General features: G+C 39.1%; 1 protein-coding gene across 2 annotated transcripts in view; it reads left to right on the top strand.

Moving 5' to 3' along the window:
- The window catches only part of AKAP6 (A-kinase anchoring protein 6), a gene marked incomplete at both ends in the record, with an annotated part of 226,240 nt that overhangs the window by 56,214 nt on the left and 142,844 nt on the right, over positions 1–27,182 (top strand). For both annotated transcript variants that reach the window (XM_082318955.1, XM_082318954.1), the window contains one exon: positions 11,387–11,509. In XM_082318955.1, the coding sequence (XP_082175081.1) occupies positions 11,387–11,509 (123 nt within the window). The remainder of the gene's footprint in view (positions 1–11,386; positions 11,510–27,182) is intronic.

Here is a 27,182-nt window from a genome sequence, read left to right as displayed (position 1 = left end):
AGGGGAGGTGCCAGCGCGGCTCCAATCGAGTGGCCTCCAGTGCTGCGGCGGGCGCGTGCGAGGTAGCAGCTGACCATCGGCAGAAATAACAGCTGCACAAGGGCGTTCCACCCCCAGTCCACTGCCTGAAGCCCAAATACTCAGGGTATGCAAACCAAGGAATGATGGTCATCCATAATTGTCTATTTTTCAGAGCAGAATAAAGCTGTATACTAATATATTACAGAGGCCATTATATGGAAAAATTGCAAATGAAGATTAGTTTGTCTTTTGGATGCAATTCAGCTCATAATCGATACATACGTTAGCTGTAAAACAATCTGAAAATAAGGTATGTTGCCAACACAACATTTAAAATAATTATATGAAGAGGCAATGCAGTACTTCCAAGTACTCTTACATCATTGTAAGTTGCTTCAACATCAATAGTTATATTGGCAGCATTTTTAGAAAAAGTGCATCAGACAACTAGCTTCACTGAAAATGAAGATACTGATTACAGACTCACATTATCCACAGAGTTGGGATCAAGGTTGCTGTATAACGAATATTTCATACTGAAAGAAAGGGGACAGTTCTGATCAGGAGATTTGATTTTAGGTTTGTGTGTAGAATAAATAATAAATTTGCGCTTACAAACAACAAGTCCTGAACTAACTTCTACATTTTCTATTCTAGTGTAGAGTTGCTCCGAGTGGACAAAAAAAGAAATTTAGGACTGTGAAATAGATGTGAATATACTGCAGCATTGTGCCACTATCCTTTAAACAGGACATAGCAACTCGTTGTGGTGCCTGGTATTTTTACCAAAGACAGGCCCCTCTCCTGTGCTGTGCTCAGGGTCCTTCCAGAGTCCAGACACTCCTTCCAGCTGCTGCTGCAGAGTTGAAGTCCCCCTTTCTGGGAGTTACTAGCATCGTCTTTCTTGGCTTGGGCAGATTTATTTGCTGTTCCTGTCCTTCCCTTGATACATCGCTGGCTACAAATTTCTGGAGACATTGTGTTTATAACTATTCCTTGGTTTACCAGCTGAGTGAAACAAGAGTATGTGACCTAAAAACATTCACATGTCTTAGCTGACCTCTAGATATGGCAAGTCGTTGACTTAGACAGGGTCACATGAGGGTATAATCTAAAAAAGCCTCAGTTTAGGATATTTGGTGCTGTGATACCTAAGAGAAACTTAAAACTTATCCTGTTCTAGAAGACGTTTTGGGCTCCTATCTTTATTCCCTAACTGCTGCTTAGGCCTCTTGGATATTAGGTAGAGCAGAAATGACTCAGAGTATTTTAAGAGTAGTGAGAGTTTCTGTGAGACATGACAAATAACAGGCTCTTTGTGAATAAATGTATTTTCAGAAACAACAAGTTCAGTCCTAGTAGTATGATGAACTTTGAAGACCAGATTTGTGTGATCATTCAGAAGTTTGTACATTACCCAGCTTACTCAAAATATCACAGTTGCTGACCGTTCCACTTTTAACTCTAAGAGATTTTGCCTGCCTGTTTTATTCCCAATGACCCAAAGAGCATCATATTTTTTTTTAAAAGTAAATAAAAAGAACTATCTTGTCCTTTGCTTATATTTCTTCCTCCTTTATTTTCCTCCCCGTTTATGCCCCATTTCCTTATTGTCTGTTCTTCCTTCCTGTTTCTGTCTCATTTTCAGGGCTCTTGGTACCCTTTAACTCCTGTGTTTCTCCTTTCTGCTGCTTATACTATTCACACCATAGTTTGAATATTGTTTCCTCGGGAACGCTTTCCCAGTCAAACTCAAAATTTCACACAGACTAGTGATGCTGAATGAGATGAGTGCTAGAAAGACGTGAATACAGATTTACACTGCAGTGGTTTTGTGATAAAAGCCAGTACTGATTAGAACAGTGGAAAATATTTACTTCTTTAACCATTATATTGGTGTTTGCATAACCCAGTGGCGATAAAACTTATTTGTGTAAAAGTGGTGGGATTTTGTCTATATTACTTTCATCAGTTTGAGAGGCTGCTTTAGCTAGCTTGCCCAGGAATGGTTTTCAGGCGGTATAAATTGTCTCCACGAGAGGGCTTGCGCACGCTGCATTCCAGCAAGAGCGTTCTTTCCCAGGCCAGGCTGCAGCTTCGCCTTTGCTGCTGCCAGCCGGCACTATGGCCTGACGTGGAACTTGAACAATTTGAAATACTGCCTTGAAAATAACTAAGATTCAAATTAATATGCATGATAACTTAGGAGACAGATAAGCAAAATTATTTTCTGTCATCTAGAACGTGAAGGCATACGTAAAATTTTTCCCTACAAAGAAGGATATGCTAATTTACTTATTTACTTGATTCCCAGCAGTGCTTTGAATCTCACACCACTTTTGAGATGCAACACTGGCCTCCCATATTTTCTCAGCATGAACTCTGTCCTCACCTGAATGAATGCAGGAGGACTAAAACCTTACCTAGCTTTGTGGCTGTTAACATTACATCTCAGGTAGGAAGCATGGCCACGTCAGTGTGAGAAGAGATCAGCAGCCATTTTGTGTGCCTGGCATTATTGCCATCAGAGCAGATGGCATCTCTGGAGGTTTACAACCAATCCATATTGCTGTTAAGTTCATAGCAGATGATTCTTTAAATGATGGATGAATCAGTCTTCCCTTTCCCCTCCCTTCTCTCCACTAGTCCTCTCTACTCTTGAACACTTGCACAGTCACAATGGCACTGGCCTTTCCCGTGCTGCTATATAACATTCATATGCATAGCTGTCTTGGCCTCAGGGCTACATGGATCTCTTCTCCCCAGCAGTGTCCTTCCAGCCCATGGATTTTGCTTCTGTGGTTCTAGGTGTTCACTGATCCTTCAAAAGGCTGGGGGAAATGTTACCAGTGGTGTTGGAAGCTTGTCCGCTATCTAAGAACATACCTCTCAGTAACAGGCTTTAGGAAGCATTTGGCTTACTTTTCCTGTATCTGTCTTTGCCCCACAGTCAATCTGCTGATACTAAGAATGTCCCTTTTTAGGTCTTCTAAGTTTCAAATAGCAGTGGAGGCCTTGTGGTAATTCTCTTAAATAGAAAGAAGATCTTCACCTTGAGCAAAAGGTAAGGCAAGGCATAGGGTAAAGAATAAATTATGTTTGTGGTACCATGGAAAGATTTAAGTAATCTACAGAGATACATTTAGGAATGATTCTTAATATTCAGATTACTGTAACCTGCTCTTTGTCTAGAAGCAGAAATGAAATCAACAGTCCCATGGGGGCAGTGAACTTTTTATTGCAGAATCAAATATCGTTATTTTTAATGGATTGAAAAGTAACACTTTGCATGCTTCTCTGTATCATGCTTTTTAAGCCTATCCTACCTTTATGGTTCTGGCTCTTTTACCTAGATGGCTTTAGGAAACTGAGAACTTGTTGGAAATCTTGTCTGCCATTCCTGCTTTAGTCAGAATACAGTATGGAAAAATAGCTTGGAAATGTTAGCAGAATCTGTTGATTTAGTAGTGGACCAAAAGGTACGCAAAAATTAAGATTAAGATTAAGAGTACTCTGTCATCAGCTTTTCGGGACGAAGCTAGAGCTGAGTTAATTTGTAGTAGTTTCCTAGGCTTGTAACAACTGTGCTTTGTTGTCCTCACTGTTCAAAGACTAGAAGTACTCTCAGCTCTCCACTGAAATCTCCCTGAAAAGTCGAGATATGTCTGACTGGCTCTGCTTGACATAACTTTATATTTTTATATATTAATCCTTCTTGTTTTCCAGTATCAAAATGCATCTCGGAGACTCTAAAACCAGGAAAAGTCATGAGCCAGTGAGCATCTTGTGCTACCACTTTCCATTCTGTAACTGTATAAATCATGCCCGATTAGATAGATGCCCATTAGGGAAAATACATTCAATAGTCATTTCTAATTCTGTGTGTGGTAGTTGGGCACAAAGCCTAGAGGTGGCATTCATGAAAGATTTGTGTAATTTAACAGCTGGTCTTCAAAATGCTTAACAAGACAGTATATAGTAGAAGACAGACATGTGTCTTTACACGGATGTCCACTAAGAAAAGTATGTGATCTTTATCTTTTCCCTGTTTGGAGGGAACATTTAAGTTGCACATTCGCATAGGCTGGGGTTATTGAGTAAACATGGCACATCTTTAGCAGACAGCTGCTAAGTTCTATTTCTGAAGTGTTTGTGAAAGAATGTATCCTGAACTTCATGTTAAGTATTGCCATCCTATTGATGCATTTAGTCAGTTTTATGTTTCTGTGAGGTCATTGTCTGCCACAGAATCTTGACGATATCACACAAAGAATATTTTCCATTGTGGCATCTTGGTTCCTTGGGGATCCCTAACATCTGTACTGCTAATGGTTTTATTGTTGCCTCTGGGTCTAACTCCAATTAAATTGACCATGGCAGTTTGTTGCAGCCTCATCCTCTTGAGTACCTGGATTTCTTTGACTTACCTTTGCCTGTGAAGAAAGTGCACTTTTATCCTTTTGAAAATAAAGTCCATGGGCAGGAATGTGTTCCTCCTGAGACTAATATGCAAGTCCTTTTGTGGTTAGACAAAGGGTTTTCTTAATGCATTCTGTGATAGAAGTGCCCTTAGAGCCAGCCCATCCTTGTACACAGACCCTTCTGTGAGCTCAGTCTTTTTGTAAACTGGGAACAAACTTTACAACACTGTCTGCTTGCAACAAAATTGGACATTCATTTTTAAGCACACAGCCTCATAACCAATTCTTTTAAGAAGAGAACTCTGTTTGTGTAATAAAAGGGAACGTGGAGAGAAAAAAGGTCTGGGGTAGTGATTTAACAAGCAGTGTTGTCTGGTGCTTCCACCCTGAGGTTTGTGGAATACAGTAGACTTTCCACTGTCACTCTTAACTACCACGGCAGATGATTTTAGTATGTTTGCATTTAATAGTTTGGCACGTCTCTTTTATTCTGATTTTAATCTTAGTTCAAGTCATTAGAAGGGCTTTGTACTTTCACAAATGCAATGACCAGAAGTGCCTTATGTATAAGCCAGCATGCATGTTAAATGGAAATGTTAGACTAATAAACTGAGCGGTGTTAACACTGCACAGCTTAAAATTACAAGCCAAAAGGTATTGAAATAATTTTGCTCCCTGTGCCATGTAGGCACAGTAACTCTGGGATTTTTTTTTTCCATAAAAAGCAAAACCAAAATTTGGTCTAGGATGAGGGCCATAAAACTTTTCATAATGGTGTTAACTGGATGCAGTTTCATCCTGTGTTTTATGGCATAATTTTGGCGATGTTAATGCTAGCTTCCTTAAGTGCACATATCCGGATTCCCCATCTAAAGGAATCTCACATCAAAAATATACTAAAAACATCTAAGATATTGCTGCTTTTAATGTACCAAAGAAAAAAAAGCAGTTGCATTTTTAATAGAGTAAAAATTCCACGTTTTCACTTTTCTTTTTGTTTTGCTGACAGCCCATAACATTTCTCTTGGGCTCTACTCTGTCCTTTTTTGACCATGAGCATTGGCTGTGCCACCAACTCCGGGGGAGCACGTAGCTAGGGTCAGTGGGTACCAAAAGTCCTTTGATTGACTCATTTGATGGTAGTAAGCAACAGCTTTGGATTTGCTGCCACAAACTAGGAAGTGGGAAGTTAATGGATATCTATTTCTAAAGGAGGTTGGTCTTTGGCCAGAGATGGGGTGAGCTTCTGAAGATCAACGGGAAAGCACAGGAGGGGACTGTGGAAGCTGGAGAGACACAGGAAGCGAGGGACTCCTGGGCCATGCCAAGAGGCAGTAGTGGGGTGCAGGTAGTGAGCACTGAGGTGTGCTGAACAGTCATCGTGAGTAGGGAAGAATATGCAAACAAGATCCAGCAAAACAGGAAAAAAGAATGGAGCCAGGCGCAAACTGTTTGGGGTGCCAAAGACTGCCTATTTCTGTGTTCATTTTAAGTATTTAATTTTTCTGACACACACTTGGGATAGGCAGAACACACACAGTCCTATTAAACGTAATGAATTGCATGTGAGACTTGTTCATCTGACCACCTCTGTAGGCCTTGCCGCCATGCTCCAGGGTTTCTTGTACTGGCAGCACACCACCACAGCTCCTCTCGCACTCTGTTATCCCACAAGCCAGACACAACCAGGCTGCCTAACCCAAGATCCTTTGACCAGCTGTACTGGGCGCAGGGAGCCCTGCAGCCCTGTGCAGCAGCTGGGGGATCTGTATCTTTTGTATGCCCTTATATTTAACAGAACAAGGGTGGGAGGCACACTTCCAGGTGCACCCTTCCTCGGCCCAATGTCCACGCATGCCTTTGGCCTCCGAGCTGATCCATCCCTGCTCTTTTTGGGTGACTCAGCAAGTGAATTCTCATGTCTTATGATTCAAAAAATTTCACTGTTCTGGTCATTAATGAGGAAGTCTCAGGATATTTAGTTAAATCCCATCAAATTTATTTTTAATTCTTCAGTTAATTAGTTAATTCCTTAATTCTATAGAACAATTGAATTAAGCATATTTTCATTCATAAGACACCAAAGCAGGCACACTGAGTTACAGCTTTTTTTTTTTCCTCTCAGTACTTAAAATTGTCTTTTTCATTCTTATCCATCCACAGCAAATAGAATTAGACCACAAAATATAACTTTGTACGTGCCAAATTTCAAATGAAGCCATTTTTGCTCTAGTTTTGTTCAGGGATGTGTGATTAGAACTTTCTTCCTCTCCCTAGGAAAATCTGTAAAATTGTCATAAAACAAAATGGAAAGCTGAATCTTTTAAAGGTGAATATTTGAAAATTTTCTGCATGGGGTATGGGAAGAGCTTTATCATTATTTGCAACCTTTACTATAGAAGTTGCTACAAATCATCCAGTAACAATCCAGAAGCATTTGTTTCTGTACTTAGCAGCATAGAATAAGAATAGCTATATGCTGTGTTATGTAGGGGCTTGAGATTTTTTCAGTAACATCTGGCTTGCTAGCACAGTACAAAACTATTACATTTGCAAAACTGAACCAGCTGGTCAAAAGGCAGAGACTGGATTATACTGGTGCTTCTTTTTTTCTGTTCTCTCCCCCTCTTTTCTCCCTGAGGAATTCTTGTACAGTAATTTTTAGCTTCAATGTGGCTGACTAGGGGCTTTCAACTTGCAAGAAGTTTGATGGGAACTACAATAGTTTAATTTCCCATTACCAAAGCATGAGTTGGGTAGATTTTACAGTATTTTCATTATAAGTGCAATACTGTCTAGATCAGACCCTTAACTAGCATAAATCTACATAGCTCCACTGAAGTTTATACCTGTTGAAACTCTTTCCCACCTTAAGAAGGATGAAGAAAAAAAAATCTAGAGAAAGGAAAACATAAGTTCAAACAGAAAAAAGCAGAAAGGTAAGAAGTGTCTAGGAAGGGGTGTAGAGTGCTTTCATATGCATCTGTACAAAATGAAGAAAAACACTGAAAAATATCCTGTCTTGGTTAAAATTTGTCATCCTATGAATTTATTTCTTTCACTGAGTACTCCTGGATTTGGATTTAGGACTGCATATTAAGCCTCTTCCTTTGTTTTGATATAATTTATGTTGTAATCTGTTTTTTTCAAAGCATGGTTTCATGCTGTGACAGAATCTCACAATAGATTTTATGTATTGTAAGAAAATGTCTTTTCCTATTATTTTTTTAGAACTTGTTTTGTCTGAAGCTTTATTTTAAAATGTATATTCTGGGAAATATCCTGAATGATGGGAAAAACAACTATAGTGATGCAGTTTGTGTCCCTGAGTATATGTACATCATTAATTGCATTCTGCTCCAACTAACCAGGCCATCTTGATTACGCAGAAATGACTCTGTGTTGGTCAGTCTGTGGAGAGGCAGTGGCCCTTCAGTCAGGGATAAGTTATGATTTGCACTTCCCCTCTGTTACGAGACTTGAGGAGATTAAGGACCCAGATTTATATTTGTGACGGGGCTCCCCGGACCGTCGATACTGCAGACGCTCTTCCTCTCAGTATGAGAGAGCGGGCGGCCTCCTGCCTGTGGCTGCCGGGCCCAGTGGGGTCAGCAGAGCAGAACGGTTCGTACCAGATCTGGGCTACAGCTGATGGCGAGAGCTGGCCTAGACCTCAGAGCCCGTTGATAACTACGCCTTGACAAAAAGTCAAAGGTGCGAAGGGAAGGCTGGGCGTCCAGAGCGAACTGTGGTCTCGTCAGTAACTCCGGAGACGCTGCAGTTGATTATATTTGCAGAGGTTTCAATTTCCAATCCGGAGCTGCCTCCCAGGCAGGGATGAGTCATGAAGCTGGTGGCTGGATGATAAAGGTGGCTCCTTCCTTGCCCACTGGCATCAGGGTATTAAAATAAATAGGATGGAATCTTAGGCGCTGCTAGGAAAAAAGAAAAAGGCATTGTTTTGATCATTGAGTTGGACGAATGAAGCAGGACCGGCATTGTTACAATGTAATCTTACATACAAGTTGAGATAAAAATAGTTTTCTATTTTGCGCGCCTTCTGACGGCTCAAAACGGGCCGCCGGCAACCGGCCACGCCGCGCGCAGCCGGGGGGGCGCCCGGGGCTGGTTTCCCCCGCGGCTCCCACCGCGAAGCGCGTGCCCGCCCGGCGGGGGCGGGGGCGGGGGCACCTCGCGGGCAGCGGCCGGGCGCCGCCGGGGGCGGCGCGGCGCCGGCAGGTGGCGCTGTGGGCCCAGGGACGGCGCGCGGCGCTGCCTCCGCCGGCGGCCCCGCGCTGCCCGGCCTTCCCTTCCCATCCCGTCCCTTCCTTTTCCCGTCCCCCCGCTGTTTTCGGTTTCTACAGATATGCTCTTCTGAATGGTTTCAATAAAATTTTATTGCCGTCATTTGAAAAATAGTAGGATTATTGTGATTTGTGCTGCCTGGCAGAAGAAAATCCGCCGGGGCTGGCGGCGGCCGGTGCTCCCCTCTGCTGCCGGGCTCCCCTCGGGCACCGTGTCCCAGCCGCCATCCTAACGTGCCAGGTGGCACTGGTGCTTGCAGCCTTACCTCTTTTTTCTCTGATAACTTGGCTCATGATGGCTCTGTGGGAGACTGTATCTATATATATTTTTTTTTTTTTGCCGGACCCCCTAACTAGCTCCCAGGTGCTCCCTGCACCCCACTGGGGCCTGTTCAGGCCTGCGGCCCGCCTCACCTGTGCAGCGAGGGGGTACACGCCAGGCTGCTGGAGCCTGCTGCTTGGCAGTTTCTAAGCACCGATGTGAAGTAGCAAACATTAAAACATGGGCACGTTTTGTGAGAGGGCAGAAGTAACTTGGTTGCTAGTAGTTGCTTTTTATACTGGCACAAGCCTGCAATGTTTCTGAGCACCCTTTTGAAGGCATACAGACATCGAGTACTGCAGGCAGATGTTATATGTGTCTGTCTCCGTAAAATACATGACGCATATACAAGAGAGAGCCTTTCCTCATTTTTTTGTGCTTACCATATCACCTTGTCTCTCAAGGACAGCACGTTGCTAAAATGCAGGCAGAGATTTATTGGAGGGACTAGAAGGACTTTACTCCTCCTGCTCCTCTCCCCCTCAGCTCACGTCTCCCACTCCTCTGCCAGTCTGGCATCTCTTATGCTCCACTGCGAGCTGGAGGAATGCAAGCAATGGAGCCAGGGGAACATCTTGCCCCCTTTGTGTCCCATGGCTTGACGTGGGGAACATAGCCCTTGTGGCACGGGCCTGCTGTGGGGGAGAGGAGATGCAGCTACCTTCATTACTTGCCCCAGAGCGGAGGCATGTCATCTCAGTCACTATAGCCATTGGGTTGTTTTTCCTGTCTTCCTTTCCCCTTTCTGGAATGTCCTGATAAACAGCCTACAGCGAAAGCCGCAGAATAACAGTTTTCTTCCTTATAATGCTTTGAGATACAGTGGATTCCATGAATAGACATGGTAATAGCCTTCTTCTCATTCTGAGGACTCATAGGGACTCATGTAAAAAATAATAATAATTAAAACTTAGTCTTCGGAGTGCCTCAGTGAGTGCTGTCATGCCTGCAGTATGCACTGAAGTGTCCTGCTAGAGGTTAGCTTCAGTTCAGAAGCACTGCGACTTCAGCTGGAAGCCAGGAGTTGATTATTGGACCCTGCTTCTGGGCACAGCATTGGACCAAAATGACTCTGCTACCGTGAAATTTGAAGGAAGCGTGGCTCTGCTTGGTCTGGGTTATTACCATTGCGCTTCTTTGCGTAACACAGCTGTGCGCCAACTGCTCAAACTCCTGTTTCTGTCTCATTTAGAATTCCAATTTCATGTGCCACTTTGGAGAAGGGGATTTGGGCTCCTGAGTCACCCAGGAATCTTTAAAAGTTTTGTGCTTAGCTTGCTTTTAGCTATCTGAATGGACTAATAATTACCACAAACCATTCCGTAAATGAAGTGGTGAGAGTGAGATACTGAGTGTGTATAATGAGTTGTTATACAACTGGAAATTGAAATTCTTACCATGCTGCAAAATTCATAGTTAATAACCGATAATATAACCCGTATTAGACCTAATTTACTCTAGTCTTATGATGCTTGTAATAGATGGACATTCCTCTTCAGAGTTAATTTTCAGTGTTCTTATAAACATCATGGTGAGTTTTATTCCATTTACTCTCTTGCTTTGTCGTGGATAAGACTTTGGTAAAATTATCTGTACTCAGTATGTGCCTATAGTATCATCAAATCATGTAAATTCAGGGGCACTATTTTTAATCAGACAATATAATTGGTACTAATCTTGAAATAAATGGTGCTCCTGAGAAGCGGGAGCTCCTGTCTTCTCGGGAGCACCATCTGTGTAGTTCATATGCAATCAGCAATATTTATATTAAATGCTATATATTCTGCCTCACCTACTGTTTAATTTCTTCTCTCTGAGTCTGATCCTACGAACCAAAACAGGAATCACAAGACCTAAGTTCTGACAAGTAGTTTCTTCCCTCAGCCTACTGATGTATACCTTGTTAATGCAGCTTTGTTCAGCACTTTTTTCAACCAACAGTGCTCATGCTACACCCAATCTGCCCAGTGCAAGGTCTTCAGCTCAGTTTTCACTGTAACCTATATGCAGCTTTTTATATATCCCCCTCCTATCTTCTAAAACTTTGCTGTTTTCTCCATTTCATCACAGTCATATGGATCTCACATTGTCCTGTCCCAAAATATCACCTTAGATTGTCTCCAGAAACACCGTTCTGCTTGTCATTTACTAAAAGGCCACTTGCTAATTGTTTTTTTTCTTTGCATCCTTGTAAAAGGCAAAATTTTACTGTACAATATTCTCCTGGCTTAAAAAAGAAATTGAGCATACATTTTTCAGATTGCCATTTTGCTAACAAATATGCTTTTCTTGTTCTTTCTTTTTTCTTATCTGGTAAGGGGTTTGTAAGCAAGCTGGATGAATTCATTCACTGGTTAAATGAAGCCATGGAAACAACAGAGAATTGGACTCCTCCTAAAGCAGAGACAGACAGCCTTAAACTGTACCTGGAGACACACTTGGTAGGACAAGATTATACTATGATTACTATCAGTAATTGAAGTGTTCTGCTGTGCTTTTTTTTTGATTATTATTTTTTAATTACTAGTGTGCATCTATATTTTAATGTAAGATTTGCAGCATTGCAGTTTATTTTAATGAAAATACCAACAGATTATTTTCCGTATTTGAAATATGTACTGGTAGCTTTTTAAAAATTAAATTAAAAGCCAGAATTACATTGCAATTCAGAAATTATTTCCCAAACTGAAAGAAAATGGCAGTAGCAAAAGGAGAAAGGATAATGGTTTTTCTGCTGATCATTCTAGGATTTTTACTACACTGTAACATTAACAAAACTCTTACTAGTAAGGAACTCTTATTCTCTCTCCTGCAGTTTTAACATAGTACAGAATCATTTAAATAAAATATCTGAAATAATTATTTCAATCATTTTACTTGATGTGCATTTCTGTTGTGTAATTAATAAAACTGTCACTATTCTTGTTCTTGTGCAAAAAGCTAAAAAATTGCATGGAAGTGGAAAACACTTGGACAAATAATCTTCTGAATATATTACAGGCTAGAATTATAGATTGAGAAATATTTGATAAAGCTCATGAGATTTTCACAGAATTCTTCCAAGAGCTGTTTCTGGTTATGAGGAGGTGAAACAAAGACCTGAATTAAACCAGGTATTGAGTTGTCAAAAGCAAAATTTTATGCTGTAGGTAGAGAATAGAGATCAATGTATGCTGTTCAATGGGTAGGTATCTTAATAGGTAAACTACTCTATCTGGTAAAAAGGAAAAAAAAAAGAATGGAAAATTAAGCTAAGAAAGTCTCTCTCCCTCTGCCAAAATCTTAGGTTCTTCCCAGTATGAATTGGAAGAAAACACGGTGATAGCACTGTTCTGAGCCAAAGAGCTAGACACCCCAGCTAGATAAAACAGTGCATTAGCTGAACCCACCTCAGACCATCAACCCCCAAATCTCAGTCTCATTTCCAGTCTCTGATAATCTGATGGTGAAAAATTATTTGATAGTCCCAGGAAGTCACACGATGCGTTACAGGAAAAAATGTCATCCTAATCCCTACTGTAATACTGGAGTGACCATTATTAAATTAATTAAGTATACATTAGCCACATATACAATTAGAACTGAACCAAAAACTGTTTTCATAATTTCAGCTGTACAGAAAACTCTTTTGTGTCTTTTGTTCTTAAACGTTTCTGTTGTAGTACTGCCTATGGGCAGCCACTAGATTAAGTGGCCGTTGTGGTAGTCTATCAAATGCAGTAGAAAGACACTGCATTTTTGCCTTTTGTTGCAGATTTTGTATTTTGTGGCAGAGTTTGGAGTTTTGCCTTGTGCTGCACGCACTCGGTCCCATGATTCCCATTATGTTTACAGGTGCTCTGAAGACACAGAGCACATTGTGAGATCAGACCTCAGAAAAGGCATTGGTCATTTCAATTTGTTTTCCTCTTACTCTGCAACATGAAACTTTTGGAGAGATGAGTTTTTATGAGTAGAATTGCAATTTTCACTCTCGACTGGATAAAAAGAAACATATTCCAGGAACAGAACAATCACCAGGCTGAGTCTCTGTCACAGTCAAATTTCTTTTTGCCCTTCTTCCATGAGGAGGAGCACAGTAGCTCCTTTGCAGGCAAATGACTTCCAGCTTTGCCTTGTGGTTTTGTGGGAGGTGAGGCCAAAACCATCTATCAGACTGGAATGTGGAGTAGTAGCCCAGAGGCAACTCCTTCATTGCCAGAGGTAGTCAGAATAAATGAGTATGTGGGCACCTGTACAACTTCACTTTCCCCTGTAAGTACTTTGGCTCCCAGCTGCACTCTGTGTATCTGCATATCTTTGGGGTAAGAAAATCTTTGTATGTTTCAGGATGACTATGTTATGAAACAATGTGGGTTTTTTTCTTTACTTCTGTAGAGAAGTAGAATGTCTAAAGAACAGTTCAGTTTCAATTCGATGATGATATAATTATTTTTATGGCATATATTGCCAGTGAAAAAATCATTGCACAACCTGAAAAAAATAACCGCGGCTTTTGTTTTTGGATTTCAGAAAACATATGCTATCATATTCGTTTCTACAAAGCAGAACTGAACTATTAAAATACAGAGCATTGCTATAGTGGGGAAGATAGTTATTTTGTATTAATTAGATTGTCAGCTTTTCAGTGGCATTTGTCTGTCAGAAATCCTAATCTGTGTTTAAACAGAAGTATATGAACTTCAATTCACGTTAAGCTCAATGTTAAGATTTCCCTTGGTTGAGCATTGTAAGACAATGGTGATCAAGGTCTTTGTGAGGGTACTTATGCTGCTCATTTTCTTCTTTTGCCAGTCAGGTTATACGTGCTGTCAGACTCACCTAAGATTTATTGAAGTAAAGGGGGCTTAGTACTTTATAAGTTTAGGATCCAGACTTCTGGGTTCATAGTACAGACGCCGGTAGCAAACTAACCTGGAAAACAAAGAAAATGTGTTGGTTCTTTTCTATATACTGCATCTGTGCTAGCAAACCTCATAACTATGATTCCTCACTGGTGCAGATTTTCTGGTTGTAGAAGGAGTGAAAACCCGGAGTAGATTAGTATTTTTATTTTTATTAGTAGAGACAAGGCCTTAGCCTTTGGCACAAATTATCAATTTCACCACCTGTGGTATTGTTTTGTTGGAAATATGTTTGTTGCAATAACAAAATTAGTGCCATAAAGAGAGAATATTTTGCATTCATGAATTAAGTCTCTGCTGTCAAAATCTAAGAAAAGAAAATACAGGAGCAGGAAAACAGAAAAATGTACTTATTCCCTTTATCATTATTGGCTGGGAAAAGTCTTGCAGAGGAGACAAGGACAACATCCTCCAAATTTTTCAGTATGTAAAATTCTTGACTGTCATTTTAGGGTCCCAATGTAAATTGTTGATAAAGGATTGAATTTTAAAGTCTCTCCTCACTCAGCCTTGCTTTTCTACATCTTTGACATTTTGAGAAATGGTGTGGCACAGACGCTTAAAGAGAATGTGTTTATTAAAAAAAAAAAACAAACACCACGAGAAACCTAGAACATCAACTTATTAGAATCTTTGCATAAGGTAATGCTCACATGAGGAATCAAATCTCTTGAACAGGATAGCAATGCAAGTCTCCATTACAAGCGTCCTTGCATGACATCTTCAGCTTAAATTGGTAGAACTCCACAAATTATTGTTCCAGTTAATTCTTACACCTGGTCTGGCAAGATTGTCCACCCAGGATGTTAATCAGCACTTTGAAGCACATGAGTAGTGTCTATCTATTGCTCTTGGCCCAGCAAGAGCTGCCTGTAGACATCTCTGTGACTGTCTGAAGGTCCCACCTGGACAGCTCCTGAAATAATTAGTGAAGCACTTTGTTGTGAAGGTGGAAGGCAGCCTCTCCTCAGGTTGGTCTGTTCCCAATTAGCCCATTATCTCATCTGTGCAGAGACTAGCTGGGACGTTCCTGGGCCACCCAGGGAATTCACAGCTACATGCACACACAGGCACAGCCCTGATACCCAAATACACCACAATTATAATTATTAACTGTAGGACAAATTGGAATTTCATTCTTAAAGCACAGTTACAACTTAAACTCCATAGATTTTGCCATGATGAGTAACCATATGGTTTGGTAAAGAGTATGAATTTTTTCTACAAATTGAAAGGTAGCCTGCATCTGGAATGCATGCCAAAATAGACAATCTTCAGCTTGGAGGACAGTTTTTTTGCAAATTTTAAAACTTGGTTCCCTGATTTTCTGCAGAACAGAAGTTGCTATATGCTTCATTTTAGATAACACCAAAGCACAAAGCTATCAATGGAAATGCTCTCAGAGGCCCCTGGAATAGTGACTGAAATTATTCTTTCAATTTTACGAGTCCTCACAACTGAGTAACATCAGTGAAACTGATTTGGGAGCTGTTTGCTTCCCATTCATATCGGAGGGCTGACATGGAGCTGCCACTCCTTGAACTTCTGGCACCCCTGCAGGCATCCACCCAAGCTGGCAAATGTTGAAAACATTTTCATAAAACAGGGGTGTTTTTCAGCAGAAATCTACTTTGCCACAAAGGCATCAGTCAGCCCTACTAGAGAAAAAAGTGAGGCAGGTTTTGAATTTTGTGAATGATTAGGCTTAAATCACTTCCTAATGAAAAGGTAGCTTCATTGGCCTTACCAAAAAGGACCTTCTGAGAACGGTTTCTAATTTGCTTTATCTTTTGTAGCTCTTCTTTTCTATTATGCTGATTCTTGCCCATTGGTACCTTGATCAAAATCAGGTACTAGCAGACTCTAAGCATAGACTTGGTGGTAGGCAAATCAGTTCTCATCAAAAATGGTATCCTGAAGGCAGCTTATGAGCTAAAAGCATCTGTCTAGATGGTACTGCTGTGCTCGTGAAACCAAACAGACTTTCTTACCAGCTCAACACATAAGAATGCACCATGTTGCTCTTGACCATTTTAGTCTGCTAAACATTTTACCGCTCTTTATCCCTGACCCGAAAAGATACATTGTTTTAGCACAGTAAAGTAGTAAGCTAGCAAATGAGGAAATGTGAAGAACCACGGAAGAAAAGGTTTAGATGAAAGGCACTATATATATTTGCTGAGGCCTGGGACTTTTAATTTTGTAGTCTTAACTTTTCCCTTTGTTGTTAACACAGTACTCTGTTTTCTTGTTGCTACACAACTCCTAGTTGTGCACCTTACTGTTGTGTGCTCTTAGGTCTTTTAGCCAAAGCCATTTCTGTGTCTAGTGTCATACTTAGAGCTAGATAATACAAGACTTTTAAATGGAAATGTACAAATGAAAAATATCTTATTTTAAATTTATTTGATGGAACTTTTTAAATCTTGCATTATTAGCAGATGTTGACAATATTGAGTGGAGATAAAATTAATTAAGGAAAGATCTTAGAAATTTGGAACTAGTAATCAGGCATTTTTGTCCTAACAATCTTACTCTTCAGAATTTCTGTAAGATTAAAATTCTGAAATCTTGAGTACAGGGAACATAGAAGAGAGAGTAGTGATAGATTTTGCATTTTTTCAAAACTAGGTAAAGAATAGTCAGAGGTTCCCATGATGATGTACTTTCTTTGAAAGTGGCTGTTGCCTTTTGCCCTTTTGAGTAAGACAGTGGCTGTAATCTGCTTACAGTTAAGTTTGCAATTTGGAGGAGAGGAAATCATAGAATCATAGAATGGTTTGGGTTGGAAGGGACCTTTAAAGGTCATCTAGTCCAACCCCCCTGCAACGAGCAGGGACATCTTCAACTAGATCAGGTTGCTCAGAGCCCCATCCAACCTGGCCTTGAGTGTTTCCGTGGACGGGGCATCTGCCACCTCTCTGGGCAACCTGTTCCAGTGTCTCACCACCCTCATTGTAAAAAATTTCTTCCTTATATCTAGTCTGAATCTACCCTCTTTTAATTTAAAACCATTACTGCTTGTCCTATCGCAACAGGCCCTCCTAAAACATCTGTCCCCATCTTTCTTCTAAGCCCCCTTTATTGAAAGGCTGCAATAAGGTCTCCCCGCAGCCTTCTCTTCTCCAGGCTGAACAAACCCAACTCTCTCAGCCATTCCTCATAGGAGAGGTGTTCCACCCCTCTGATCATTTTTGTGGCCCTCCTCTGGACCCGCTCCAAGAGGTCCATGTCTTTCTTGTGCTGGGGGCTCCAGAGCTGGACACACAACTCCAGGTGGGGTCTCACCAGAGCAGAGTAGAGGGGCAGAATCACCTCCCTCGAGCTGCTGGCCACACTTCTTTTGATGCAGCCCAGGATACAGTTGGCTTTCTGGGCTGCGAGAGCACATTGTCAGCTCATGTCCAGCCTTTCATCCACCAGTACCCTCAAGTCCTTCTCTGCAGGGCTGCTCTCAATGCTTCAGTTTCCTCTCATTGTAACTGGATATAAGATATCCTTAGAAAAGATGGCAGCCGGTGGTTTCCGGTTTCTCCAGATAGCACAAAAAGGAATTGTTTATCACTCATGGAAAGAATGGAGGAGGGTGGCTTCCTTGAAAATAATTAATTGTTCACACCAGGGTTATTTGTTTGTTGGGTTTTTTTTAGGCAAAAATATATGTTCTGTTTAGTTGAAACTAGAATAGCAAATATTGTTCTGTAGAAAGTACAAGTAGCTAGGACTGCATGGAGTCATTGCAGTACAAAGTGTTGTTTGGATGTGCTAAATGGTCATTTCCATGAATCAGAATTTCTTGATTTTCTTTTCTAATAAATTGTGTGATCCCTGCCTGTAATTTTTACCTCAATTTGATCACAAGCTTTGTGCCACATTAAAGTGCTGCATGGCCCAGAATTGTTCCATTATATTAACCTTCTTAGTCACCATATTTACTTTACATGCTACAGTCTTAAAAATATCGTAGAGAAAGTATCACTAGTATTTCAAAACAAATTATACAAGTTGATTCACACTAGCATTTACTTCTCTTCTGTATAGGAAGTTTAGATGTCAATCTCCATTCCAAACTCAAATTCTTCCTAAGATATGGGAGTTTTGAGAGTTTCATTATCTAAAGAGAAATGAAATAAGAGTTTTCCTGTGTCCACTATAAATGTTTTTGGCCACATAATGGCTCAGCACTTTCTTAGCTGTAAACAGCAAATGCTTTCATACAGAAAATAGATTGTACTTTCACGTTTAAGAAATTGTATTGGTGAAGTAATGATGCTTCTGTGATATCTCATGATAACTGATTGTCTGTTTGTAACAAGTCTGCTGTGTCTGACAAAAAAGTCTTTCCCATCTCCCTGGAAAATCTCGTTTTCTGAAAAATGTCAGTTTAGAGAAGCATTAAATACCTGTTCTCATTGAAAATAAGGTTAAATACACATGCCTTGGGCTAATCTACTGGCTGTCTTTGTAGTAGTGGTGGTAACAGTATTTTTATTAAAGGTATTAAAGCCTCTGAAATGGCAAAGTTATGTACTGTGCTTTTGCTATATGGGCATTTCCAATGTCCATGGCAGCCAATTTAGATTTTTTCCTCAAAATTACACAATAGTATCTGCAGGATGATGGTGCTAAAGAGTCTGAGCACCACAAGTGGACTAATCTCTTGCTTCTCTATGGACTTAGGTTTGAATCTGTTTAGCCTATTGTTAGTTTGAATTTCTGGATTTTATGCTGCTATCTTGAAATGTATTTTGGGTATTCATGGGCTCCTGAATGTATGTCCTTTTATACAGGAAGCAGTCTGCAAAACATACAGATTAACCCCAGCAGATTTCAAATAACACAGGCAAATAAAAGGACTTAATAGGAAGTAAGATATCAACCTTAAACAAAGGGAATGCATGTATATTGTCAGTTGTGACTATTATTCAGCTTTTAAAATCTGTAAACCCAATAATCTCTATGTAAGTTTTTCTGTTTCTTGAGTTAAAGTGCCCAAGAACATCAAAAGGAAATGTTGCTGTCATTTAATACATCTGGCTGTACCTGTGTTACACTCTGGAGCCAGAGACTGTACAGTTGCTGGCAGTGGGAAAAATAGAGGTTTCTAAACTGTTTGGGCTGTTCTTTTGAATTTCAGTGACTTTTTTTGTGACTAAGTAAGAGAAAAATCAGGTATATAAGAGAAAAACCAGGTATATATCCTGCTAATCACAGCACTGTTGTCCTGACCAATACAGAAATATTGCACTTGATCTAAAATTGTTTCCCCTAAGATCATGCAATAAAGAAGAGCTGACACATATCTTTTCTTTGTAAGGAGGAGTGGGCCATGTTTATGCTCCCAACATCACAGAAGTAGGAGATCTGTTGTGATGGAGATCTGTTATTACTATGTGTGTTTTTAATGAAGAAAGGGACTGTTCATTTACTGTCCTCTGATACTGTTGCTACCAGCTATTGCCATGCAGTCCCACTTGGGAGGTTTATTTTGTGCAAGCCTGTAGCATAAGCAATAATTTCTTAATAATTTTCCCAGAGACTGAATGTACAGCTGTGAAGAAAAACGATATTGCATTTACTTTGTTTTTTGATTGGTTCAGACCTTCCCAGGACTCCTTTTCTTCTCTTTGCTACCGTGCCAAATTTACATAGTTCTGCATAGGAAGAGGACAGGACCCCATAATAAAAGTTAGCACTGTAGGGCCTGCCTGTAACATACTAGTTGTTAACTAGCTCCACAGGAGGCTGTCCCAGCTTTTCTAGTTCGGAGAGCTGCAGCTATCTCTGAACAGAGGAGGCATTAAACCAGAAGCAAAGCATATTAGGGCGTCATCCTAAAGTAGCTCTGCGTCTTCCTCTGAAGGAGAAGGGAAAATTGTAGTGTCCAGAATCTAAACTGTATCACTTGTGAGGATTTTGAAGTGAGTGAACAAGTTTGATCGATGTCTCAAGAACAGCTGTATTGCTCTGTTGGTATTTTTTAATTCATGATGTTTGAGGTTTAAAAAAATTAGAATTTTATTTTCACTGATACCCAGGATGCTTTTAAGCTAATGTTTATTGCTTTGGAGGAGGGAGTGATGAGATCCTTAAAACACGGTGTTCTTTTACATGCAAGAATATAGAGGGTGGTATATCCTCTGAGTGTGTATTAAATACCTGATGTAGTTTCCTTAGAAAACAAGGCCAAACATTAGAGAACATTGAAACCCAGATTGTTCAGACTTTGAGAAATGTTTAAACTCATTTGCACTTGTGAGTGAAGCTGAACAAGGCAGGGTAACTTGATTTGGCAGTGTTGCAAATGTTCATCCCCTCGCAAGACTCACCAAACCAAAACTGTAAAACTCTTGGGTGCTGAGGTATCCCAAAACACAGATACTGTAAGTTTCAGTGGTGAAAGTTAGGGATTCCACTGGGTCCATCGTGTGCCTGGCCTGCAGAAGAAATTGTTTGCGTGCAGGGGATTCAGTGCCTATAATAATATAATGAAATCAAACTGCCATTATAAAATGTTTTGAACTAACTTGATCAGGAAATTTTGGTGGAAAAGTGTTTCACATAAGTTCTGACTTAGAAGCTTTATAGCAATTGCAGAATAATCACTCTTTGAATGACAGTTTGGTCATGCTCTTTACATTAATTTATCATTGTAACAACTTTTGAAAGACCTTTAAAATTTGATTTGAAAGTAATGTTTATTAATAAATTGCATAATGCTTATGTAGGAGCTCTGTTAATTGTAATTTTTATGTCTATTAAAATGTATGCTATTGCCTGAAATTTTAGTATGCTGGTATGATCAGTATAGATGTAGTCTGTAATTTGTTTTTGAAGGTGAAATGAAATTTATTTTTAAAAAATTCTGAGATTGGAAATCATTAAAAGAATATAATGGTAGGATCTCAAAGGACAAACAAGCGCACTCAGCAACATTTAAACTGTATTTGCTTTTACTCACCTGCCAAGAGCTATGGTCCACTCCCATGGGTTCTGTGCTATGTCTCTCAAAGGCATAATATCATTCACACTTTAAGTACAAGAAGTAATAGAATTGCTGTCTGTGTTTTGGTGTTTGGAATGCCAAAGCTTTCAGCAGAAATACAGAAAATTCAGGGCATGAATAGAGGTCTTGATTGGTAAGTGTTTTTCTTTGCATCTCCTATGATTTTTTTTTCCCATTTCTTAATTCTACAGATGAATTGGGTTAATAATTTGGGATCTCAATTTATTAGATATATTTTTCTAAGAAGGCATTTTAGTTCATCTTTAAATTGCATAAAACCTTATATCTGTACATATATAAAAAGCAAATTGCATCTCCCGCATATTCCCCTGAAGTTTTAATAGAATTAAAATCCTTCAAGGATCGCTCTAAAACTACGTAGTGTTATTTAGTGCCAGTGAGTGCTTTTTGGTCTGTAAGTTAGTAAATTTGTATTTAAATAATATATATTTATATGTTTTTTCTGCCTTAGTAACTCCATATTTGCTAAGGCTGCTCTGCCCAATGAATTTATCTTTGGATTGGAAAGCTCTTTTCTCTTGGTTGGCTTTTTCCTGCATGTTGTAGGACAATACAACTTAGGCGTATTTTGATGAAATAGCTTTTGAGCATGGTGGGTCTCCAGGTGGAAGAAATGTACCTGGAAATGTGTAAGATCAGCCAGACAGATGTGTCTTGATAGGTAAAGGAGTCAGAAGACTGTGACTTCTGGAGATTATTTCCTGAGTATCTCAATAAGACAAGAAATTATCAAGGACAGTTATATATGGTGGACTGGATGTGCAGTTCGCCATCCTTATGGCAACTTAGCAATTGTTTCATTGTATAGCCATTTTGCCAGTGTGCTTTTCTGCCTGTGTTCTTCCATCCCTTGTTCTCTCTTGATAATAAACAAACTGAGATTCAATTTAGGAAGCCTCATGTTAACTTTTTTTAACAATGTAAAATATTTAGAAAGACAAAAGCAAAGAGAAATTTATGTAGTGAAACACAAAATAGACATTAGAATTGGCAGCAGAAGAATTTACGTGAGTTTGAAATATGAAATATCTGCAAAAATAGCCTCTATGCCTTCTAAACTAAATCTGCAAAATAGACTTCCTGGAGAGTTGGGCTAATTATCCTTTTTCTCCACATCTAAAATTATGCATTCAAAACTTATCTAAATTACCTAAGAGATGACAAACACAACAAGAAATGAGAAACAGAAATTGGGAGACCCAAAGTATTTAATGTGAGGAAGATGGTGCTATTCATGTTTAAGAGGTAACAAAGGGAAAAAACATTGATTGCCTAATACTGGAATGGCAGAAGCTGTGACAGAGAAGAAAGGAGTGAGGTGGTTTTATAAAAGTATGAATTACTGTAGGACTACTAGGGTAGAGCCTGCCTCTTTGTATTTAGTTTTGCTGGCCCGTCACAAATTCCGTGGCATGTGAAAGACCTAGGCTGCTGCTCGTCAGCCCTTTGCAGCCCTTACATTGCAGTCCTTACTCCTACATTTTTATCCAGTTTAGATTTAAAGGTCTTAAGGGATCAGGGCTTTCACTGTTTCCCTTAGGAGATTATTACACAATCTAATAGATCTGACTTTCGGGGGGAAATTTCACTGGTATTTATCTTAATTTTTCTCTTTCTTAATTTAATTCCATTAGTCCCATCTACTATACCCTCTGACACTGTACTATGCTAATAAGTCTTCTTTCTGCTTGGTGTTCAGATTCACGGAATGTAAGTAGATAATAATGGCCCTTTCTCTTAATCATCATTTAGTCAGTCTTGTTTATTTCTTGTAATCTGCCACCATTTCCACCTTTAAACATATTTTGTTTGCTGTTCACTAAACTCCCACCAGTTTGTCTCTTCATGAATGTGCTTGGTCCTCCCAGGCAAAAAGTACATTCAGATCAAGTGAAAGGTGGAGAATGCGTATCAGTGGTCAGAAGGTAAAATCGTTCCCGGGGTTGCTATAACTATGTCATTACTAAACATTTTGAAGTCAGAATGTTCAGTTAATATTATGTTTAAATGAATGATAAACTTGCACAAAGAAATTGTCTGAGCAGTCAAACCATCTTACATCTGATCTACATCTACAGTGGCACAATGCCAGCATGAGATGATGATTATGGGATTTCAGTAGTGAGGTTCCCAGATCAGTTTTATGTCAATTTTAAAGGCATTTTGGAATATAATCTGGTATTATGAATCAACATAGACAGTGATATTGTTATTTTGCCCATTTTTATCTGCCTACAGATGCCAGTGGAAGGAATTACCCCCAGAGAAACCCCCAAAATTATTGTGTTTTGAAGCTTTCTCATTGTTGCAGGGGGTAGAAGACCACATCTTCTTTCCACTACCTAGTCAATCTTAAAAAATATCTGCCAGCTCCCATTGGTTACAGAAGGAAATAACGTGTGGTTCATCTAAGGAAATGATGGTCATATTATATTAGGCATTAAAGATTTGCTTAGCAGTTGGTGATGATTGGCCCCTTGGCCATCATTGCTATAGGGAGGGTATGTTCTCAGTCTCAGAGAGAGAAGAAAAGGACCCTTAGTGGGTGCTGCAGCTTCAGAGGAGGATTCACCATGTTCTCCTTAAAAAGCAAAGGTAGAATCCCTGCTATTGTGGTAAAAATCAGCCTTGACTATGGAGCTGCGTAAAGCGTTTCCATAGTGCTTGTGTTCTGTTTAACAGGTGGAGTGTCACTCAGATAGAAATACAGCTTAAAAGAAAAGAAGAAAATAAAATTCTTTATAGTCACCTAGGTTTTATGGAAAACAGGAACAAAGGAGACATTGACTGGAACCATTTCACATGTAACATTTAATTCCCAGGAGAACATATCGTAGTGACTTCTAATACTAACTAGGTTTTATATCCCTGATGAAAAATGGGAGGCTTTCCTAAGTAAGATATTTCCCAATTGTTAAAAAGTCAAATAGTTTGATATTTGTAGATGTAATGTGTGAAATGCACTATTTCACAGAAGACAGGATCTTTTTCCATGTACAAATTGCATATGAATGTCCATTTTATATAACCATTGAGCAATTAATTAGGTATTTAGTATTATGTCATTAGAATGCTAAATATGTGAGCATTTCCATGTTGCTATAAGGGCAGCTTACAGGTTAGTTATTTTTTTGATTTACTGAATGTCATTGGTAGGTAGGTGGTGTTCAGGAGTATCAAAATACCGCTACATTACTGCATGGCTTATTAGGTTATTACCTCGAATACGTAAACACTAGGCAGTGACCAAACAGAGACTTTCTGTGTGGTCAGAACTCCTCAACAAAAAAAAAAAAAAAAAAAAAAAAAAAAAAAAAAAAAAAAAAAAAAAAAAAGAAAAATAGACAACTGCCTTTCCATAACCAAAAGTTGAATTCATTACTTGATATCTTGGTATTTTGTCATAGCAAGCTATTGGGAGGTAACTGTGCCAGGACCAATACAGTTGCAAAAGTAACTGTATGTTAAGAATATGAGAACAAAATTTCAGAAACTGTTTTAAGTCATATTCTCTTTAAGACAAATGAAATGTGGTAATTTAAAAAAAATTAAAATCAAATTTTCAACTTTTTTTTTTCTTGAAGATTATTGGTATATAGTGTATATTTAATGAATAAATGACACACATTTGTTGTTCCATTTTCTTAGAACTTTACTGTGTGTTGAAACTGTCTCCCTGTCCAAAACATAACATTGCTGATAATATTTGTGGGAGTTTGGCTGTCCTTCCAGGATTGTCTCAGTCACAGAATCCCATTTCTTTTCTACCCGAAACTGTTCCCATTACTCTAAATTTCACAATTGAATTATATCTGTCACAATGAGTGTTATAATTAAAAGTGCTACATTCTTAGCCAAAATTTACATTCAACTCTACCTAAATATAGAAGTCCATATTTTAGTAATATTGTGGTTTTCTCCAAAAATGCAAATGACTATTAGGAAATTTTAAATTAAACTTTCTATTTCAAATTCTAAAGTCATAGGTAACTTAGATAATTTTAATTGTCTGTACCATTGCTCTAAAAAATAAATGCCCTAGAAGCAGTGATATTTTTCTCAAAGGTATTTAAAAACATCAAAAATGAACCTCAAGAAAATTAGGTCTCAGCGGTACCCCAGTACACCACACATGCTAATAGTATGATTGACTGAGAAAATGAAAATATTTCTTTTAATACAGTATCTTAATCTGGCAATAGGTGTAAGCTGCTGTGTCATTGAAACTAATCTATATTTATGTAGATTATATTATATATTACATGTATAATACATAATTATATGTATAATATACATTATATTATAGAATGTATATTATACATTATATTATATAGTGTATATCATATACATTGTAGATTCACATGATACATAGTTGCTTATTTGTGTTTCAGAGACACAAAGTACACTGGAAATAATTAGTTGGACACATCATGACTTAAAAAAAAATACATCCTTATACAAAGTCTGTGTGCCTCTGGAAACAAACATATTTAATAGTTGACTGTCCTTACTTGCAGATATGAGTAGGTCAAGACCTGGGTTGTGTTTTACCAAATTACAAGGATTTGCTAAGAACCGAGAGTTGCAAAACAGTGAAAGATTGCGTATCAGAGCTCGATATGTACATACTGCAGGATACCTACTCAATCGAAGTTTCCTAAATTTAAGTATCTATAGCCATAAAATAAATCCTCAGGGGAACTTCAAATAAATATTTTTTCAAATAATTTTTCTCATCTCCAGTTGTACAGACAAAGAAGCTGAGAGGGAGAGATTATTACGTGCTGGAAAAGCACTCTTATTTTCAGTGTGTTCAGAGCCCACTATAGATCAGGAGGTGCTGCTTTTTTCCCCATGGAGGTTCTGCAGTATTGTTGTCTGATGGATCAATCAGTTTCCTAAAAGTCAGGGGACAGCTTCATTTTGTGAAGACTGGGCTCCTTTGCCCCATGCAGTCAACAGAAGATAGCACTCCTGGGGCTTTGTACTTACACTTTTGGAGTCTTTACTCCTGTTTATTTACAGTTCTGTAGCTTTAATAAAACTGCATGATTCCTGCCTCACTTCTCACTTCTTGGTAAATAAGAACAGTTGATATTTATATATAGGTGCATGGTGACTGGGAAAAGTACAGAGAACTTCATAAGGAAATTTTGCTTGTTGCAGCTTGTAAACTACATTATATACACCGTAGTGCTAGGGATGACATTAATGTGTTGTCTAAAAAGCTGCTGTCAGGCCAACGCACATGCATTTTCCATAATGTATATGTGCTCATGTGTGATATTTAGACTGCTCCATAGCTGCAAATGTGTCTGGAAAAATGGCTTTGATTAATTGACTTCCCTCCTCTTCTCCCTTCCTCTCTTCAGATGCGAAGGCTCCATTCATTATCAGGGAAGATCAGAGGAGGAGGGGAGCAGAGTACCTGGGTCACACGCTGTTAGAGTTACAATTTTCCAAGTGCCATAAGTAAACAGTAGGGAACAGGAAATATCCAGGGTGGGAGAGGACCTCTTTTTTTGAAGGTCCTCCTCCATTCCAAATGTTTGGTCTGATTTTATCTTTAGCTGAGCAAATGTGCATCTCTCCATTGTATATACATGTAATACTTGTCACGTCTTCAACTCTGTCTGCCTTTTTTGTATGTCACATTTTCAGCCCCGCAGATATGAGGAACCACAAGCACTGATGCACTGACCGAGGGCTATTCTTTCCAGTGTCCCTTGTCCATTTGTTCCTTTTTCTTAGGAAATTAGCACCCCTAAGGAATCATATATACTTATATCATTCTAAAGCCAAAACTCATACTTCACTACATCAACTGACAATTTCCTTCACTTTTTTTTTTTGTATTTACACTTACATGAATGGTTCCCTCCTTTTGACGTCTCTCTGCTGATAAGCGTTTATTTCTGCTAAATTTCATGTATGTTCACGGTATTTGTGCCACGCATAATTTATCCATAAAATCAGAATTTTGCACAAGGAGAATATTGCTAGTCAAAACCCAAAAGTTTGGCCCCATCTTTATTCATCATATTTTGCTTCTTCAGTTTAACATTATTACTGGTTAATAGGTGCACCTGAAAATCAAGCTGTATTGTAGTACCTGGTGCGTTATGTTAAATGAATCTTTTCTAGGACAGCAAGTCTCTTTTTTTTCTCCTAATGAAAAAGAAT

Source organism: Platalea leucorodia (assembly GCF_965183815.1).
Source record: "Platalea leucorodia genome assembly, chromosome: 7".
Lineage (NCBI taxonomy): Eukaryota > Metazoa > Chordata > Aves > Pelecaniformes > Threskiornithidae > Platalea > Platalea leucorodia.
This window is presented reverse-complemented; position numbering and strand designations above follow the sequence as displayed.